The sequence below is a fragment of the Oncorhynchus clarkii genome, chromosome 27 (genome assembly GCF_045791955.1).
Source record: "Oncorhynchus clarkii lewisi isolate Uvic-CL-2024 chromosome 27, UVic_Ocla_1.0, whole genome shotgun sequence".
NCBI lineage: Eukaryota > Metazoa > Chordata > Actinopteri > Salmoniformes > Salmonidae > Oncorhynchus > Oncorhynchus clarkii.
Window position 1 is genome coordinate 4,614,164 of NC_092173.1, and position 19,166 is coordinate 4,633,329.

The 19,166-nt window shown below is 40.3% G+C and overlaps 1 protein-coding gene across 1 annotated transcript; it reads right to left on the reverse strand.

Moving 5' to 3' along the window:
- Positions 1-1,422: 1,422 nt before the first annotated feature.
- LOC139386102 (porphobilinogen deaminase-like) lies at positions 1,423-15,610 on the reverse strand. The gene is made up of 14 exons (XM_071131527.1): positions 15,483-15,610; positions 15,232-15,285; positions 14,686-14,758; positions 14,549-14,598; positions 14,300-14,355; positions 11,967-12,044; positions 11,274-11,351; positions 11,090-11,165; positions 10,841-10,954; positions 7,428-7,466; positions 5,583-5,702; positions 3,930-3,983; positions 3,736-3,822; positions 1,423-3,600 (listed from the first exon to the last, which is right to left on the reverse strand). The coding sequence occupies exons 1-14, from the start codon at positions 15,507-15,509 to the stop codon at positions 3,427-3,429; spliced, it is 1,080 nt and encodes a 359-aa protein (XP_070987628.1). The 5' UTR covers positions 15,510-15,610; the 3' UTR covers positions 1,423-3,426.
- Between the last annotated feature and the right edge of the window lie 3,556 nt (positions 15,611-19,166).

The following is a 19,166-nucleotide window of genomic DNA, read 5'->3' on the forward strand; positions in this document are numbered from 1 at the left end:
GAAAGCCTTCCCAGAAGAGTGGAGGATGTTATATCAGCAAAGGGGGGGGGGGGGGGGGGGGGCTCTGATATAGCTGATTTAGATGTCCCATCAAGCTGATGGTGAGGAACTGCATGTCATATGACCGACATTGCCGCCAGCCTATACGACCGGAAAAAGGGATCTGACAAGGAGCCATGTGGAAACTGCAGGGAGTAACTTAAAGTCAGTAGACAATTAAGCCTTGTTCATACTGCAGGCCCTTAATGCTCAAATCAGTTTTGTTTCTCAAATCCATTTTGGAATACTGACTGTCCAAATAGCAAGTTTCAAGTGACAATATCGGATTTGTGTGTGTTCAGACAGCAGGCAATTGCTTACTTGGCTATGCTAGTTGTTATAGCAACTAAGGGTGTGTGCTCAGTGGTGTAGGCTGATTGGTGGTGGCGCTCGTGCTTCCTATCACTCAGAAGTTATGTTGCAAGCTAATGTGATAACAATGCCTGCCATGGACGTTTACCAGTTGCTTTGAATGTTGAAAAGCATAGTGTAAGAACACTTTGAAAGCCTCAAAGGATAAGATTATCCAAGTTTCAAAACGAGTACTTTTTTGGCTATCCACAGCAGTGAACTAGCTAGCCACAGCAGTCAACTAGCTAGCTGGTTAGCGGTTTAGCTTTCTAGCACATTCACTAATTTGTTTGTAAACAATTAACAAGCTAGTTAGCTACCACATGTTCTTGTCAAACTGTCAACAGATTTGAATCGGACATGCAAGAAAATATGATTTGAGTCACTTCAAACTGCCAATGTGAACAAGGCGTTTCCATTGTCTGATGAACCTGCTGTGGTAGCCCCCACCACTTCTGTTGATTTTTAGCTTCGGTGGCCAAAGTTATCTTAAGTTTGTAGTGGCTATTTAAAGAAAACCTAAACATGGATTAGCTTCTCCTAGGCCAGATCACTTTCAGGGTGAGGAAATTTGTAAAATAGTGAACTTTCCCTTTAAAGCTACAATCAGCAGTTGAAACAATAAAAATGTGTTTTCCCATGCCTGTTTTGGTAAAAAGCTGAGGGATAGGGTTGTAAACCACTCTCAAATTCACAGACAGCGCTATGGATGCAAAGACTGACCATCCATGATATTACAATTATGGTTTTACCCATATTTTGAGGCATATTTGTTTATATTTACTTTGTTAACACAGTTGAACTAAGCTTGTGAGACATTTCTAAGTTATATTCTTCAAGAATCAATGGGTACATTTAATTAACTCAGAAGTCCCAAAATGGTTGAAGCGCTTGCAGATTGCTCCTTTAAGACCCGAGAAGAACGAAGAGGATTAAGAAAATTAAAACGCTTATTTGAAAACTCTGCTGCTCTACCAAACATTGGTTGAATAATAAACTACGAATCAAATGAAATACTTTCAATGTACAAGCTAGAGAGTAACACGTGGCTTTAATTGAGGCTGCCTCCTTTTAATGACACAGAATTAACGAAGGTGGCAAAGCAAAAACATCACCCTTTCAGATTGCAATACATTTCCACATTCTGTCATATCATGATGAATGCTGCATTATTGAATGACTAGATGGTATGGCAAGTATCATTTGACCAGCGTCTCCTTAAAATGTCTGAGCACTACAGCGGAAAGCAGAAAGCTGCAAAAACAGAAATATGGCACAACCACCCTCTCTACGCCTTCCGAGTATCGATAGTCAGACAACATAACGCCACTTAATATAACATGATGCAACATAATTGAATTCTGCAAAAATATAAGTTAGAGGGCTCACAATGGGGCGACACCCAGGAAAACCTGTGCAGGCTCAAGGGGTACAAGGGAAAAGGCCTATTTGTAGTTCGAGGTAATAATGTTGTAAGCAAAGCTGTACACACAGCAGCCATATAGACAGAAACTAAAGTAAGGCACAAAACTATGCTATCTGACAGCATAAGGTTTGTTAACAAATGCCACAACATATGTAAAAGGTAGCCTACAACTATAGTATGTTCAATTAATTTCTCGATGTTCTTCATAACACACACACACACATAGTTACCATATGAGCAATATCTAGTGGGATGGTTATGGAATTCTTGATCAATTCTGAAGTTGTGGAGTGGTAGGCTGGATCAAGTACACACAGTGAACATACCACACCTGATCTAGGATCAGATTTGAACATCATGAATAAGACCACATGGCCGGGGAGTACCTGGTCAGCTCTCCTACTCTGAGACGCTTCATGAATACAGGCCCTGTTTTGAAGAATGCAGAGGACGTTTGTTGGGTGTCCTTTTACGCTGCTTTTACGTTCTTCAAATTGGTATAGCAAATCAAGTAAGCAATAAAAATCCTCCCAGGATCAAAACACATGAAACTTATGTGAACACGCTGAAAGGAAAATGCCACAGGTATCCAACATTTAGTTTTTGTACGGCATCCAGTGTTTAGCGTTTGTTTATAGGCAGCGCTTTCCTAATTGTCTTGACATAGTATTCCATCGATCAAGGGAAATAAAATAAAATATATATATATACACGTAATAATACTAGTGGCGCTGGTGTTGTAGACAGGTGGCCTTGGGCTTGGTCTGATAGTACTCATAAGCTAGAGTTTGTCACTGTAGCTTGCATGTTCTGGGTCTGGTAAACAGACATCACTAATATGTCACACACGTCATTCACCAAACAAGATTATCAGAGCTCTGTTGATGAAAGAGGTAGCATGATCCCAACAACAGTTAGAAATGGAGTCCCTCAACGTGTGTACAGGTAACTGCCAAAATAAAGGAAACACAAAGTGTTTCGAGAGGGCGTTGGGCCACCACGAGCCAGAACAGCTTCAATGCACCTCTATTAGCAGAAGGCGACAACCTTCTTCCACGATAAATTCCATCATTTGGGGTTTTGTTGATGGTGGTGGAAAACACTCTCAGGCGCTGCTTCAGAACCTCCCATGTGTTCAATTGGGTTGAGATCTGGTGACTGAGATAGCCATGGCATACGGCTTACATTGTTTTCATGCTCATCAAACCATTCAGCAACCATTCGTGCCCTGTGGATGAGGGCATTGTGATCCTATGGCCTGCCCAGTATTTTTATACATGACCCCTAAGCATGATGGGATCCTAATTACTTAATTAACTCAGGACACAAACATCTGTGGAAGCACCTGTTTTTAATACTAATATACTTTGTAGCCGTCATTTACTCAAGTGTTCCCATTATTTTGGCAGTCACCTGTACATTCATGTTCTGGCGCAGAAAGCAGGCTAAATCAAACTCTAAATGAAAACACATACTATTCGAACCCAGGTCTAGTGGTGCGATTCTATATCATGAGTCCTCAGTCAGCCATGTGTGAGCTTTAATATTAGTATTGACTACCGGTAAGTGCAGGTTACACCTCCAGACCCAGCTGGGGGCACAGAGTGAGTTTATCGTGCATCGTTGAGCTCCCTGGCCACGGTGAGGATCTCCTTAGCCCCTTTACTCAGCAGTAGATTGGCCAGGTCTAGACCTAGCTTCTCAGAAGCATCCTGTGCCGGGCCTGGCATGTTGTTCGCTGTGACGCCAACTCGCTGGACCCACTCATCCCCTCGCTCTTCCACCTACCACAGAGGAAAGACGGCTTAAATAAACCAAATAAATATGCCCTGAGAAGGGAGCCCCTTGGTGAGGTGACACGTTTAATGAGAAGAGGTTCATTTGTGTTCTGACTGGGAGTGAGAAATCAGTAGTCGGACCTTATTGTCTGAAGCAATGCTGGTCTGCATGGTCTCCTTGAGACTGTCTGAGCCATCCAGGCTGTACACTGCACCCGTCAGGTAGAGCTGGGGTAAATAGAAAACAACAGTTGCAAAAGGCACACACGCAAGAACGCAACCATGGATATGCGATGACACACGCGTACACGTTAGCAAATGTCATAAGCCCTCACCTGAGAGCCCTTGACTTCAGTGTGGACAGCAACTGGTACACTGCAACCCCCCTCCTACAACAAGCGAAAGTGATTACACTGGAGTGTAGACAGTCAAATATAATGGGACATACAAGAAAATATTGACATTTGGTTATAGGGGGTAATCTGCAGTTGCTGCATACATTTTTTTAAATGAAGAAATTAATGAAATAAAATGAAATTGTATTTGTAACATGCTTCGTAAACAATAGGTGTAGACTAACAGTGAAATGCTTGATTATGACCCCTTCCCAGCAACGCAGAGACAAATAAAATAGAGAAATAATAGAAAAGTTACAACAAGTAATAATAAAAGTAATAATAAATACACAATGAGTAATGATAACTTTGCTATCTATATACAACGGGTTACCAGTACCGAGTCGATGTGCAGGGGTATGAGGTAATTGAGCTAGATATGTACATACGGTATAACTAGGAATAAAGTGATTATTCAACGGGACAGATAATAAACAGTAGCATCGGTGTATGTGATTAAACAAAAGAATTGTCAGATCGTTAACCTGGACTAACTATACTGAACATAAATATAAACGTAACATGCAACAATTGCAAAGATTTTACTGAGTTATTATATAAGGAAATCAGTCAATTGAAATAAACTCGTTAGGCCCTAATGTGTGAATTTTACATAACTTGCCCACTGGGGAGCCAGGCCCAGCCAATCAGAAAGAGTTTTCCCCCACAAAAGGGCTTTATATTACAGACAGAAATACACCTCAGTATTTTTGTTCAGTTTATTGAGCAGTCTTATGGCTTGGGGGTAGAAGCTGTTCAGGGTCCTGTTGGTTCCAGACTTGGTGCATCGGTACCATTTGCAGTGTGGTAGCAATGAGAACAGTTTATGACTTGGGTGGCTGGATGCATGAAGTTTTAGGGCCTTCCTCTGACACCGCCTGAATGGCAGGGTGTTCGGCCCAGTGATGTACTGGTATACTGATGCACTGTAATGATTTATACCCATTTATTCTTGAGGAAAATAATTTAGAAATGCCTCATGAGCTTAGTTCAACTGTCGTACCCAATCAGAACACAAAATGTAACCTTGTTCTGCTCCAATGTTTGGAAACATTGTAAATATATATATTTTTTAAAACACTGTATTGCCTCCAAACATGTTTAAAACTATAATTTTTTAAATCTTAGATGGTTAGTCATAGCTCTGTCTAAGAATTTGTGAGTGGTTACATTTCTCCAGACCCCTCAATCAGCTTTTTACCAAAATAGAGGTGGGGTGTACGCGTTGTGATTGTTTCAACTCCGGATTGCCCTTTTAAGTACTGTTTATGTGACATGATTTTAAAGCCTACCATTACTTTATTTTTTTTTTAATGTAAAGACTTCTACTTTCACTTGCAATTGTACCTCAAATGCCGGTTTCCTAAGCAAATATTAAGCCTCGTCCTAGACTAAAAAGCCCTTTCAATGATGATTCTCCGTTGAGCATGCTTTTTAGTCCAGGATTAGGCCGAGGCAAGTCTGAGTCTGGGAAACTGGTCCTATACGAGTATGTACATTAAGTAGCATCAACAATCCACTAGCAGCCAACAATTCACAGATACACTGGACAAACACTATAATAAAACATCAAGGAGACAGAGTGAGACTTGCCAGTCGTCTGAGGAAGGCTCGCTCTGCTATACAGCGCAGAACCGTGTTGGGGTCGTGCAGAACAGACACCATCTCCAAGATGTCCTTGTCTTTGGCCCGCACCTCAATGGCAATAGCCCCCTGGAACACAGCCAAGCAATCAACCCTCAGTCAGTTAAGACCACGCTGAAAATTCTTACAGTTGAAGTCGGAAGTTTACATACACTTTAGCCAAATACATTTAAATTCAGTTTTTCACAATTCCTGACATTTAATCCCAGTAAAAGTTCCCTGTCTGAGGTCAGTTAGGATCACCACTTTATTTTAAGAATGTGAAATGTCAGAATTTCTTTCATCAAATTCCCAGTGGGTCAGAAGTTTACATACACTCAATTAGTATTAGGTAGCATTGCCTTTAAATTGTTTAACTTGGGTCAAACATTTCGCGTAGCCTTCCACAAGCTTCCCACAATAAGTTGGGTGAATATTGGCCCATTCCTCCTGATAGAGCTGGTGTAACTGAGTCAGGTTTGTAGGCCTCCTTGCTCGCACACGCTTTTTTAGTTCTGCCCACACATTTTCTATAGGATTGAGGTCAGAGCTTTGTGATGGCCACTCCAAAACCTTGACTTTGTTGTCCTTAAGCCATTTTGTCACAACTTTGGAAGTATGCTTGGGGTCATTGTCCATTTGGAAGACCCATTTGCAACCAAGCTTTAAATTCCTGACTGATTTCTTGGGATGTTGCTTCAATGTATCTACATAATTTTCTTTCCTCATGATGCCATCTATTTTGTGACATGCACCAATCCCTCCTGCAGCAAAGTACCCCCACAACATGATGCTGCCACCCCCATGCTTCACGGTTGGGATGGTGTTCTTCGACTTGCAAGCCTCCCCCTTTTTCCTCCAAACATAACGATGGCCAAACAGTTCTATTTTTGTTTCATCAGACCAGAGAACATTTCTCCAAAAAGTATGATCTTTATCCCCATGTACATTTGCAAACCGTAGTCTGTCTTTTTTATGGCGGTTTTGGAGCAGTGGCTTTTTTCTGAGCGGGCTTTCAGGTTATGTCGATATTGGACTCGTTTTACTGTGGATAGAGATACTTTTGTACCTGTTTCCTCCAGCATCTTCACAAGGTCCTTTGCTGTTGTTCTGGGATTGATTTGCACTTTTCGTACCAAAGTACGTTCATCTCTATGAGACAGAACGCGTCTCCTTCCTGAGCGGTATGACGGCTGCGTGGTCCCATGGTGTTTATACTTGAGTACTATTGTTTGTACAGATCCCATGATGTCAAGCAAAGATGCACTGAGTTTGAAGGTCGGCCTTGAAATACATCCACAGGTACACCTCCAATTGAGTCAAATTATGTCAATTAGCTTATCAGAAGCTCCTAAAGCCATGACATCATTTTCAAGCTGTTTAAAGGCATAGTCAACTTAGTGTATGTAAACTTCTGACCCCCTGGAATTGTGAGACAGTGAATTATAAGTGAAATCTGTCTGTAAACAATTGTTGGAAAATTGACTTGTGTCATGCACAAAGTAGATGTCCTAACTGACTTGCCAAAACTATAGTTAGTTAAGAAAGACATTTGTGGAGTGGTAGAAAAACGAGTTTTAATGACTCCAACCTAAGTGTATGTAAACTTCCGACTTCAACTGTATACAGTGCCAAAAGGGGTCTCGGACGAAGGCCTGGAGATAATGGGTTAGCAACTATGATATACCCTTTCAAGGTAAAATGTTTAGTTTTAATAACAGTTTAGCGTTTTTTTGTTATTACACAATGGAATAAGGACCACAGGTATAAGAGTTAAAGTTGTACATTTCTCCTTCATAAAATAAATCTACCCACCTGTCCAACAGCGTACATACAGTCCTCAGGGCCCAGGATCTTCAAATGCAAAGACACAAATTAAAGATACAATGAATTCGTAAAGTTTTCAGACCCCTTGACTTTTTCCACATTTTGTTACGTTACAGCCTTATTCTAAAATGGTTTCAATCATTTTTCCCCCCCTCATCAAATCTACAGTGCCTTGCGAAAGTACTCGGCCCCCTTGAACTTTGCGACCTTTTGCCACATTTCAGGCTTCAAACATAAAGATATAAAACTGTATTTTTTTGTGAAGAATCAACAACAAGTGGGACACAATCATGAAGTGGAACGACATTTATTGGATATTTAAAACTTTTTTAACAAATCAAAAACTGAAAAATTGGGCGTGCAAAATTATTCAGCCCCTTTACTTTCAGTGCAGCAAACTCTCTCCAGAAGTTCAGTGAGGATCTCTGAATGATCCAATGTTGACCTAAATGACTAATGATGATAAATACAATCCACCTGTGTGTAATCAAGTCTCCGTATAAATGCACCTGCACTGTGATAGTCTCAGAGGTCCGTTAAAAGCGCAGAGAGCATCATGAAGAACAAGGAACACACCAGGCAGGTCCGAGATACTGTTGTGAAGAAGTTTAAAGCCGGATTTGGATGCAAAAAGATTTCCCAAGCTTTAAACATCCCAAGGAGCACTGTGCAAGCGATAATATTGAAATGGAAGGAGTATCAGACCACTGCAAATCTACCAAGACCTGGCCGTCCCTCTAAACTTTCAGCTCATACAAGGAGAAGACTAATCAGAGATGCAGCCAAGAGGCCCATGATCACTCTGGATGAACTGCAGAGATCTACAGCTGAGGTGGGAGACTCTGTCCATAGGACAACAATCAGTCGTATATTGCACAAATCTGGCCTTTATGGAAGAGTGGCAAGAAGAAAGCCATTTCTTAAAGATATCCATAAAAAGTGTTGTTTAAAGTTTGCCACAAGCCACCTGGGAGACACACCAAACATGTGGAAGAAGGTGCTCTGGTCAGATGAAACCAAAATTGAACTTTTTGGCAACAATGCAAAACGTTATGTTTGGCGTAAAAGCAACACAGCTGAACACACCATCCCCACTGTCAAACATGGTAGTGGCAGCATCATGGTTTGGGCCTGCTTTTCTTCAGCAGGGACAGGGGAGATGGTTAAAATTGATGGGAAGATGGATGGAGCCAAATACAGGACCATTCTGGAAGAAAACCTGATGGAGTCTGCAAAAGACCTGAGACTGGGACGGAGATTTGTCTTCCAACAAGACAATGATCCAAAACATAAAGCAAAATCTACAATGGAATGGTTCAAAAATAAACATATCCAGGTGTTAGAATGGCCAAGTCAAAGTCCAGACCTGAATCCAATCGAGAATCTGTGGAAAGAACTGAAAACTGCTGTTCACAAATGCTCTCCATCCAACCTCACTGAGCTCGAGCTGTTTTGCAAGGAGGAATGGGAAATAATTTCAGTCTCTCGATGTGCAAAACTGATAGAGACATACCCCAAGCGACTTACAGCTGTAATCGCAGCAAAAGGTGGCGCTACAAAGTATTAACTTAAGGGGGCTGAATAATTTTGCACGCCCAATTTTTCAGTTTTTGATTTGTTAAAAAAGTTTGAAATATCCAATAAATGTCGTTCCACTTCATGATCGTGTCCCACTTGTTGTTGATTCTTCACAAAAAAATACAGTTTTATATCTTTATGTTTGAAGCCTGAAATGTGGCAAAAGGTCGCAAAGTTCAAGGGGGCCGAATACTTTCGCAAGGCACTGTACACACAATAACCAAAAATGATGAAGTAAAAACGGTTTTTTATTTTATTTCTGCAAATGTATTAAAACTAAAAAACGGACATATCACATTTACATAAGTATTCAGACCCTTTACTCAGTACTTTGTTAAAGCAGCTTTGGCAGCGAATATAGTCTTGAGTCTTCTTGGGTATGACGCTACAAGCTTGGCACACCTGTATTTGGGGAGTTTCTCCCATTCTTCTCTGCAAATCCTCTCAAGCTCTGTCAGGTTGGATGGGGAGCGTTGCTGCACAGCTATTTTCAGGTCTCTCCAGACATGTTTGATCAGGTTCAAGTCCGGGCTCTGGCGGGGCCACTCAAGGACATTCAGAGACTTGCCCCGAAGCCACTCCTGCATTGTCTTGGCTGTGTGCTTAGGGTTGTTGTCCGGTTGGAAGGCGAACCTTTGCCCTAGTTTGAGGTCCTGAGCACTCTGGGTTAGGTTTTCTTCAAGGATCTCACTGTACTTGGCTCCGTTCATCTTTGCCACGATCCTGACTAGTCTCCCAGTCGCTGCCGCTGAAAAACATCCCCATAGCATGATGCTGCCACCACCACCATGCTTCGAAGTAGGGATGGTGCCAGGTTTCCACCACACATGACGCTTGGCATTCTGGCCAAAGAGATCAATCTTGGTTTCATCAGACAAGATAATCTTTTTTCTCATGGTCTGAGTGTTTAGGTGCCTTTTAGCAAACTCCAAGCAGGCTGTCCGGTGTCTTTTACTGAGGAGTGGCTTACATCTGGTAACTCTACCATAAAGGCCTGATTGGAGTGCTGCAGAGATGGTTGTCCATCTGGAAGGTTCTCCTATCTCCACAGAGGAACTCTCTCTGACTCTGTCAGAGTCACCATCGGGTTCTTGGTCACCTCCCTGACCAAGGCCCTTCTACCCCGGTTACTCAGTTTGGCTGGGTGGCCAGCTCTAGGAAAAATGTTGGTTAATTACAAACTTCTTCCATTTAAGAATGATGGAGGCCACTGTGTTCTTGAGGACCTTCAATGCTTCAGAAATGTTTTGGTACCCTTCCCCAGATCTGTACCTCGACACAATCCTGTCTCGGAGCTCTACGGACAATTCCTTCAACCTCATGGCTTGGTTTTTGCTTTGACATGCACTGTCAACTGTGGAACATTATATAGACAGATGTATGCTTTTCCAAATCATGTTCAATCAATTGAATTTACCACAGGTGGACTCCAACCAAGTTGTAGAAACATCTCAAGGATGATCAATTAAAACAGGATGCACCTGGCCTCCATTTCTGGCCTCATAGCAAAGGGTCTGAATACTTATGTAAATAAGGTTTTTCTGTTTTTATTTTTAATACATTTGCAAACATTTCTGAAAACCAGTTTGCATTTTGTCATTATGGGGTAGTATGTAGATTGGTGAGAAAAAAAATATTTAATCAATAAGGCTGTAACATAACAAAATGTGGAAAAAGTCAAGGGGTCTGAATGCTTTCCGAAGGCACCATATACAGTAGGGCTTACATATTGACTATAAACCACATACAATTGAATCTTTATTAATTAAGATTAATCTTGGTATGGACAAGGTGTTGTGAAGTGGAATGTTGGAAGTAGCTACCTGGCTGACTCGGCTCTCCCAGCCCATGCGACGGAGTCCAGCTGCAGCCAGAATAATGGCAGAGAAGTCGTCCTTTTCATCCAGCTTCTTCAACCTCGTGTTAAGGTTTCCTCGCTGGAAAAAAAACCCACTAAGGAAACAAACTCACAACTATAGATATAGTCATCACTGATATGTGCATCAGATTTGAAATGAAGATCCTGTTTTGACATTTCGCTATACTGTGAGTGGCGATGAGTGAAAGGATACAATATCTTTAAACTCAAGGTGGGGGAATCTTTTCTTTAGCTGAGCAGCCCGTCGCAGGGAACTTGTGCCGATCACACTATAAAAATAAAAATAAATCAAGATCAATGTCAAGCCACTCCTTTAAAACAGATAGGAAAAGAATCTTCAAACAGTGTCCTGAGTAAAATGCAACTGTGTTTCGTACCTCTTGTCGGGCAGGGTGTCGAGGGATTTGCCCGTGTTTTTGGGATGCAAGACCACTGCATCATGGGGGTTCTCCCGCCTTAAAAGAACAGGAAGCAAAACAAATATATGTATTTCAAATATCTTTATTTAACTAGGCAAGTCAGTTAAGAGCAAATTCTTATTTTCAATGACGGCCTAGGAACAGTGGGTTAACTGCCTTTTCAGGGGGCAGAACGACAGATTTATACCTTGTCAGCTCGGGGATTTGATCTTGCAATCTTTCGGTTATTAGTCCAATGCTCTAACCACTGGGCTACGCTGCCACCCCTCAAAACAAATATTTACCATTAAAATATCGGAGGCTACTTCATTCCACAGTTGTGGTGAAGACAATCCTACTTCAATAGTAGATATTCAGAAAGTGATACACTCTAGTGCGCTCGGAGTATTCAAAATAAATGTCTACACACGTAGCTAGGCTAGCTAGATCATGATTTCAAATCTACATTGTCAATGAAATCTATGTGTAGGAACCTGTATACACTTTGAAAGAAAGATCTTTAAATATATTACAATATGTGAGTTAAACTGATAGTGTTTCACACCAAATCAGTGTAAGGTCTGAACACAAACAAAAGAAGCCCAGATGAATTAGGACAGTGTGTTTGATTTCTCTGTGGATCCTTACAGAGGCACTATTGTGTCGACTTACTTTAGCACAGCTCCTATGGTAAAGCCAGGAGGCAGAGCCGTGGGCAAGTCCTTCAAAGAGTGGACCACCAGGTCTACCCTATAGGAGACATAGTACAACAGAGTCATTTATTTTGCAACACTTCAGAGCGAAGTACTTCAACAGTAGTAGCTTTCCAGATTCGGGCTAATAGTAATGTGGCCTACAGTTTGAATGTACAGTGCGTAGTGAATGTCTACACACCCCTTGCACAGTCTCCACATTTTGCTGCCTTTAAATTATATATGAAAATGTATTAAATTATATATTTTTTCCTACAGATGTGCACAACCTACTCCACATTTCCGAAGTGAAAGAAAAATATAGAATATTTTCAAAATGTATGAAAAAAAAAAAAACTAAGATGTCTTGATGGCGTATGTCTTTACACCCCAGAGTTAATACTTGGTGGAAGTACCTTTGGTAGTAATTACAGCTGTGAAAGAATTTAAATCAGATTCTACAAACTTTACACAACTCTTAGGGCAACATGTATCCACAGTTAAAATTGCTCAAGCTCAGTAAATTTGGTTGGGAGTCATTGATGGACAGCAATATTCCAATCTTGTCTCAGATTTTCAAGCAGATTTACGACAGGACTGAGACTGGACCATTCAGGATCACTCAACAACTATTGTAAAGCCATTTTGATGTGTCTTTGGCATGACAATTGATGTAACTGTCCCGCTGAAAAATAAAACTCTATCCCAGGTTTAGGTATTCAGAAGACTAAGGCAAGGTTTCGTGTAACTTTTTATCTGGGCTTTTCTCCTGTTCATATTATATATATATATATATATATATATATATATATATATATATATATATATTTTACCCCCTTTTTTCTCCCCAATTTTAATCTTGTCCCATTGTTTCAACTCCCCAATGAGCTCGGGAGGCGAAGGTTGAGTCATGCGTCCTCCGAAACATGATCCGCCAAACCGTGCTTCTTAACACCCGCCCGTTTAACCCGGAAGCCAGCCGCACCAATGTGTCGGAGAAAACACTATTCACCTGAAGACCGAGGTCAGCCTGTAGGCTCCCGGCCCGCCACAAGGAGTCAGTAGAGCGCGATGAACCAAGTAAAGCCCCCGGCCAAACTCTCCCCTAACCCGGACGACGCTCGGCCAATTGTGCACCGCCCAATCACGGCCGGTTGTGAAGCAGCCCGGGTTCGAACCCAGATCTGTAGTGGCGCCTTAGACCACTGCACCACTCGGGAGGCACCTTTCATATTTTTTTCTCCTGAAAAACTCCCCTGTCCCTGCCGGTGACAAGCATACCCATAACCTGATGCTGCCACCACAATACTCAAACGCATATGATCAACAATATTGTATTCACTCCACATTACTGACCTGTATGACAAAGTGAAAAAAATGAAGCCAATATTAGAAAAGCCACTTCAAATCATCCATTCTGTTTGCAACAAGGATGTGAAGTAATACTGCAAGACAACACTGCAAAGAAATTGACTTTTTGGCCTAAATTAAAAACTACAGGCTTAGGTCAAATCCAATACAAACACAACACAGAGTCAAGCATTGTGGTGGCAGTATCATGTTGTGGGTATGCTTGTCACCGGCAGGGACTGGGGAGTTTGTCAGGATAAAACAAAATATGAAAAGAGCAAAGAGTTAAACCTAACCCTAACCCAGGTAAAACGTTAGAGGAAAACCCCCCTCAGTCTTCTAAAAAGCTAACCCTGTGATAGAGTTTATTTTTCAGTGGGAAAATCACAGAATTTTTGGTCAGACACACCAGACTGGCTTTTCAAAAGGTGTCAAGTGTTCATGAGTGGTCCAGCCTCAGCCCTGACTTGAATTTGCTTGAAAATCAGAGACACGGTTGGAATATTGCTCCATCAATGACTCCCACTCAAATTTACTGAGCTTGAGTCATTTTGACAAAAACAATGAATAAATGTTTCCCTACAAGAGTCATGCAAAGTTGGTAGAATCTTATTCAAAATGATTCACCGCTGTAATGGCTGCCAAAGGTGCTTCGACCAAGTATTAACCCTGGGGTGTGAAGACATACGTTATCAACACATCAACAATTTTCTTATTAATTTTGATTTAACTTTGAAAATGTGGAGTAGGTTGTGTAGCTCGATAGGAAAGAAATCAAATATATTCCCATTTGAGATGAGATTTTAAGGCAGCAAAATGTGAAGACTGTGCAAGAAGTGTGTGGACTTTCCCTAGCGACTGTGTATTACAAGGCTTATTCACACACGCCATTCTTGACAACACCCAAGCCTGACAAGTGGATCCAACTGAAATGCCAGTTCCAAATGACAAAATTAGACTTACTCGTTCCTCTCCAGAGCAGTCTCCAGTTCTTTGGTGAAAAGGCTCTTCTCTCCGATCTGCATTTAGAAAGCAAATAGGTTACTAACTGTTAACCCCATAACATTTTCAGTTCAGACCATAAGTTTATATGTACACGATGGAGAAAACACTGTATATTTTAATGGCAGTGTTTTTTTGCACACTACTGAGTCAAGTAAAATGAACTATTTAGTTCTCATGAGGCACGCTTTAGTATATTAATAGATTTACCTTTGATAACGCTGTGTCAAGGATTTTGTCCCCTGTTGTTGTCATGCCAACTGAAACAGAAAGACAATGACGTCATCAAAGTGATATATTGTACATATCTTATTGGTGATGAATCTCTATAGTCAAATGAAAAGTACCTATTTCTATGTGGACATCGGGGTACAGTCCCTTCAGCTTTTCTGCAACGCTGTCCGTCTGAATACAAGCCAGCTGAGGTCAACAAACGAACAGAAATCAATTCAATTTGGATTACATCATTTGTGTGTCTGCATTTTGGATGGTTGGTTTCTAGCTAGTTCACTTCTTGGATAATATTGAATATCATAGGCTATTCAAGAAGCAAATGTTCAGCCGTGAGTTACCAAATCAGTGGGACATGAGCATAAGAAGCTGTAGTAAAAGGCTAGAAATTACTGGAGCCGTGAACGTTCTATCTCTGATGCAGGAGGTGCAGACGTCCCTGACTGCTGTATCAGAGGGAACAGAGAGGGGAACCTTATCTGATAAGGAGTTGCCATGCTCTCTGCCCCCTCATTCAAAAGCTGTTTCGCCATTCCAAAGTGTAACTCTACAGTAGTTTCACTGACACTGGGAAAATAGTTAAAGTGAGAAATGATATTACCTGAAATCAACAACAACAAAAAATGCAATTTGGTTCCACTCAACCAACAAAGTTATCATACCTGGCTCTTTCGGGTTCCAATTCGTATGACCCGGCTAACTTTCCCATTCCCATCCTGTTGGGAGAACATGAAAGCAATACATTTACAACAGCCATTTTTCCAATAATGGAGTTTTTAAACTTCTACTTGTAGTTGCAGTTCATGGAAGTTATTCCCTTCGTATTGTGTCAACTCCATTCACTATAAACCACATATAACTGCTCCATACAATAACATTTATATAAACTCTGCTTGAATTGCTTTCCTCTTACCCTGATGTACTTATAAGGTCCCTCCATAGTTCTCAGTAAACCTTAGCTACTACAAGCAGAGCAGCACGTTGTGTTGTCTGTAGAGCTGTGAAAGCCTGCTGTGTCTATGTGGGGAACAGTGGCAAGTCATGTAGCCTAGCCCGAGAGATACGGAACAACTATGCATCTTAACTTCCTACACCCCCATTTCCCTGGTCCTAGCTGATAAGTCAAGAGTGCCGATTCATTGTGTCAGTTATTATGAGCAGGGAGGGGTAGTGATGGACTTTAAAAAGATAATTTGTTTTAGGCATTTTCCAAATGGTTATGAAATTGGCATGTACTGTATGTATGTGGAAAGCAACAATATGAAAAGGATAGAGTTTTCTGTTTAAATCTGATCCCGTTCAAAGCTGGCAACCTTTAGGTTTTATAGTAGAAGACAGAAGTTGACACACTGGATATTGCAGGCCTGTAATACAGCAGCTGTAGAAACTCTGACAGGCAGCAACATCATATTATGCTGTTATTTAGAGTTAGTTTAATGAATGAACGCACATAATTTGTACTGCAGGAACTGTCAATCTGCCATTTAGAAAGGGACATTAGCTTCTAATCTACAGGTTGGTGAGGCAGATATTATTTGTAATGAAACCCTTTGATATATGAGATGTATTGTCCAATGGTAGAGCTCCGAGGTGCAGAAAGGCGCGTGAGTGAACCAATCAGAGCGTTCCGGCTTGGTTGTAAAACGGCGCATGCCTCACTGCGCGGAATATTATCAGTGAGGTATGACTGTTATGCAGAGTGCTAGCTAACTAGCCAAGTCTCTCACCTGGGAATTCTCCTCTCTTGACATCTCAGTGTAGCAATAACGATCCGCGAGTATTGTCTTTGTCAGTGACAATTGTTCGCGACATGCAATCCATGAGAATATAGCTAATTCCTTGTAAACAGGGATGAAAATGGCATTTGTAACTAGGGTGATTTATTTTTAAATGTTTGTATTATTCATAATACAAAAATCAATTTACATTGCTACATCAAACATGTCTAACAAATTAAAACACAGGTATTAACAAGAAAACACTAAAACATACATACTAAAAAATATCAATAAAATATTTCATTTTAATGAACAATTCTAGTGCAATTGTATTCATTCTGAAAAAAATCGAATTATAATGATTCAGGAAGATGTTATTATTGTTGTTATTAACTAGGGATAATGTCTTAACAAGATGATTAAATTCAATCAAAAACATGTGTAATTTTGGTATAGAATTCTGTACTTTTTGTTTGTGTATAAAGTATTTGGCAACAAGAATAAGAAAAATCACTATTATTTCAATGGTCTTGTTATCATTGCAAAAGTAACATACTGTATCCTTCGTGTTAAAAACATTGGTAGTGTTCAAAATGATAAATAAGTATTCTGCAAGGTTTTCCCAAAATTCTGACACAAATTTACATTCAAAGAACGAGTCAGATTCTCACCTTTTTCACAGAAAATGCAGATATCAATAGGCACAAATATGGACAACATAGAATTCAATGGATATATCTTATATACAATTTGAAAGTGTACTTCCTTAAATTTGTTTGGTATACAATATTTGCAAGGCCTTAACCAAGCTTTTTTTCCAGACAATGTCAGGAATAAGCATGTTCCAGAAATATTTTCCTCTAGGTGTAAGTTGGTTCTGTCACGTCCTGATCATAGAGTCCTTATTTTCTATGGTAGAGTAGGTCAGGGCGAGACTGGGGGTTAGTCTAGTTTATTATTTCTATGTGGGGTTCTAGGTTTGTTTTTCTATGTTGGTGATTGCGTATGATTCTCAATTAGAGGCAGCTGGTAATCGTTGTCTCTAATTGGGGATCATATTTAAGTAGCTGTTTTTCCCACCTGGGTTTATGGGGATTGTTTTGAGTTAGTGCACGTAGCATCTCTGTCGTCACGGTTCGTTGTTAGTTTATTGTTTATTTGTTTATTTGAACTCAACATCGCTGCGCCTTGGTCCGATATTCATTCCAATGAACGTGACAAGTTCTGTACACCCCATCAATGTGAGGTTTTGTTTGTTTTATTACAAGGTCTACTTGGAGCGCTGTTCATTTCCGTATTAGTCCTCCTGTGTATCGTCGTTTTTGGCCGTCCTCACCAACGACGCCCTTTTGCTTATTCCCTGCCTGTCAGATTTCCTGTCGTATACCTCTTGCCTGCTCTCCAGGACTTCATTAGCCTTTTCCCTGCATGTACTGTTTCCGTTTTGGAGTCCCTGTGTATGATCTTATGTCTGTCCCTGGACCCAGCTACCTGCCTCTTCCTGGAGTCCTTTGCTAATAAACACCTGCTGCGCCTTGCTCTTGAAACCAGCACTCTCTCTCCCATCGTATTCATTACACCCTGTTGTCAAAAACATCAAGAACAACGTCAACATTCCTCTTCCTTACAGTTATGTCCGAATTATTTCACAAAAGAGCTTTATGCTGGGAAAAATTGTGCAGGAAACATATTTTCAAGGCCATTAAAGCTTATTGGTGAAACCTAGCCAATTTAGTGGGTAATCTTTCAGGAATATAATTGCATTTCAGTACAAATTGAAGACCTCCCAATTTATTAAACACATTATTTGGAACTAAATACCATATTGAATCAATATTGATCAAACATCTTTTCAACCAGTTGATCTTGAAAATGTTATTTATGTCAACAAAACCCAACACTTCCAAACTGCCTTCAGCTCTTTTATTAGAGAGGACTGACTTTTTCAGTTTGTGAGACATTTTCCCAGATGAAGTCAAGAAAGGTCTTGTAAAGAGATCAACAAGTAGAGGGATTTACAAATAAAGATGAGGGGTACACAAGGCGAGACAGTCCCTCTGCCTTGGACGGAAGCATTCTCCCATGTACAAAAAGATCCCTTTTGTAGCCAATTCTTAAATATATTAAAGGTTTTCTTAATTTTAGGAGAGAAATTCATATGTTGTCTAAGTGTTTTTTTTTGACAGATGTATTCCTAAATATTTAATACAGTCCTTTACAGGAATATTTTCTATTTCTCATCAGAGTCATATAAACATGTGATTTCCCATTTAGAAACATTCAGTTTTAATCGTGATGCAATAGAGAATGCAGTGATAGCATTAAGGGCATGGGCAACCTGGTCTTGGTCTCTTAACAGTATCATCAGCCAGTTGGGAAATGTTGATTTCTTTTGTTAAAAATGGTTAAGCCATACAGATTTGCAATATTCAGAATATCTAGAGATAGAAGTTCCACAACCAAAATGAATAAAAAATGGCGAAATTGGTCATCCCTGTCAAACACTTCTGTTGATACTGAATCTTTTGGATGTATTAAGGTTAAGTAACGCAGAACTATTTATGTCTTTGTAAAACGTGCAAATGACTTTAATAAAATTTTCACCGAAGCCAAAATGTTTAAGTGACCTGAAGAGAAATGAATGTTCAATTGTGTCAAAGGCTTTACAGAAGTTCAAAAATAAGACAACCGCATCTGAGTCAATTGCATCTGAATAATCTAGAAGGTCCAAGACTAAATGAATGTTAGAGCATATGTGACGGCCCTTCATAAATCCTGTTTGAGTCTCATTTATAATGGTACATATTCCTTTCTTAAATCCTTTGGCATAAACCAGAGCAATTTGTAATCAATATTTAATCATGTAATTGGTCTCCTTG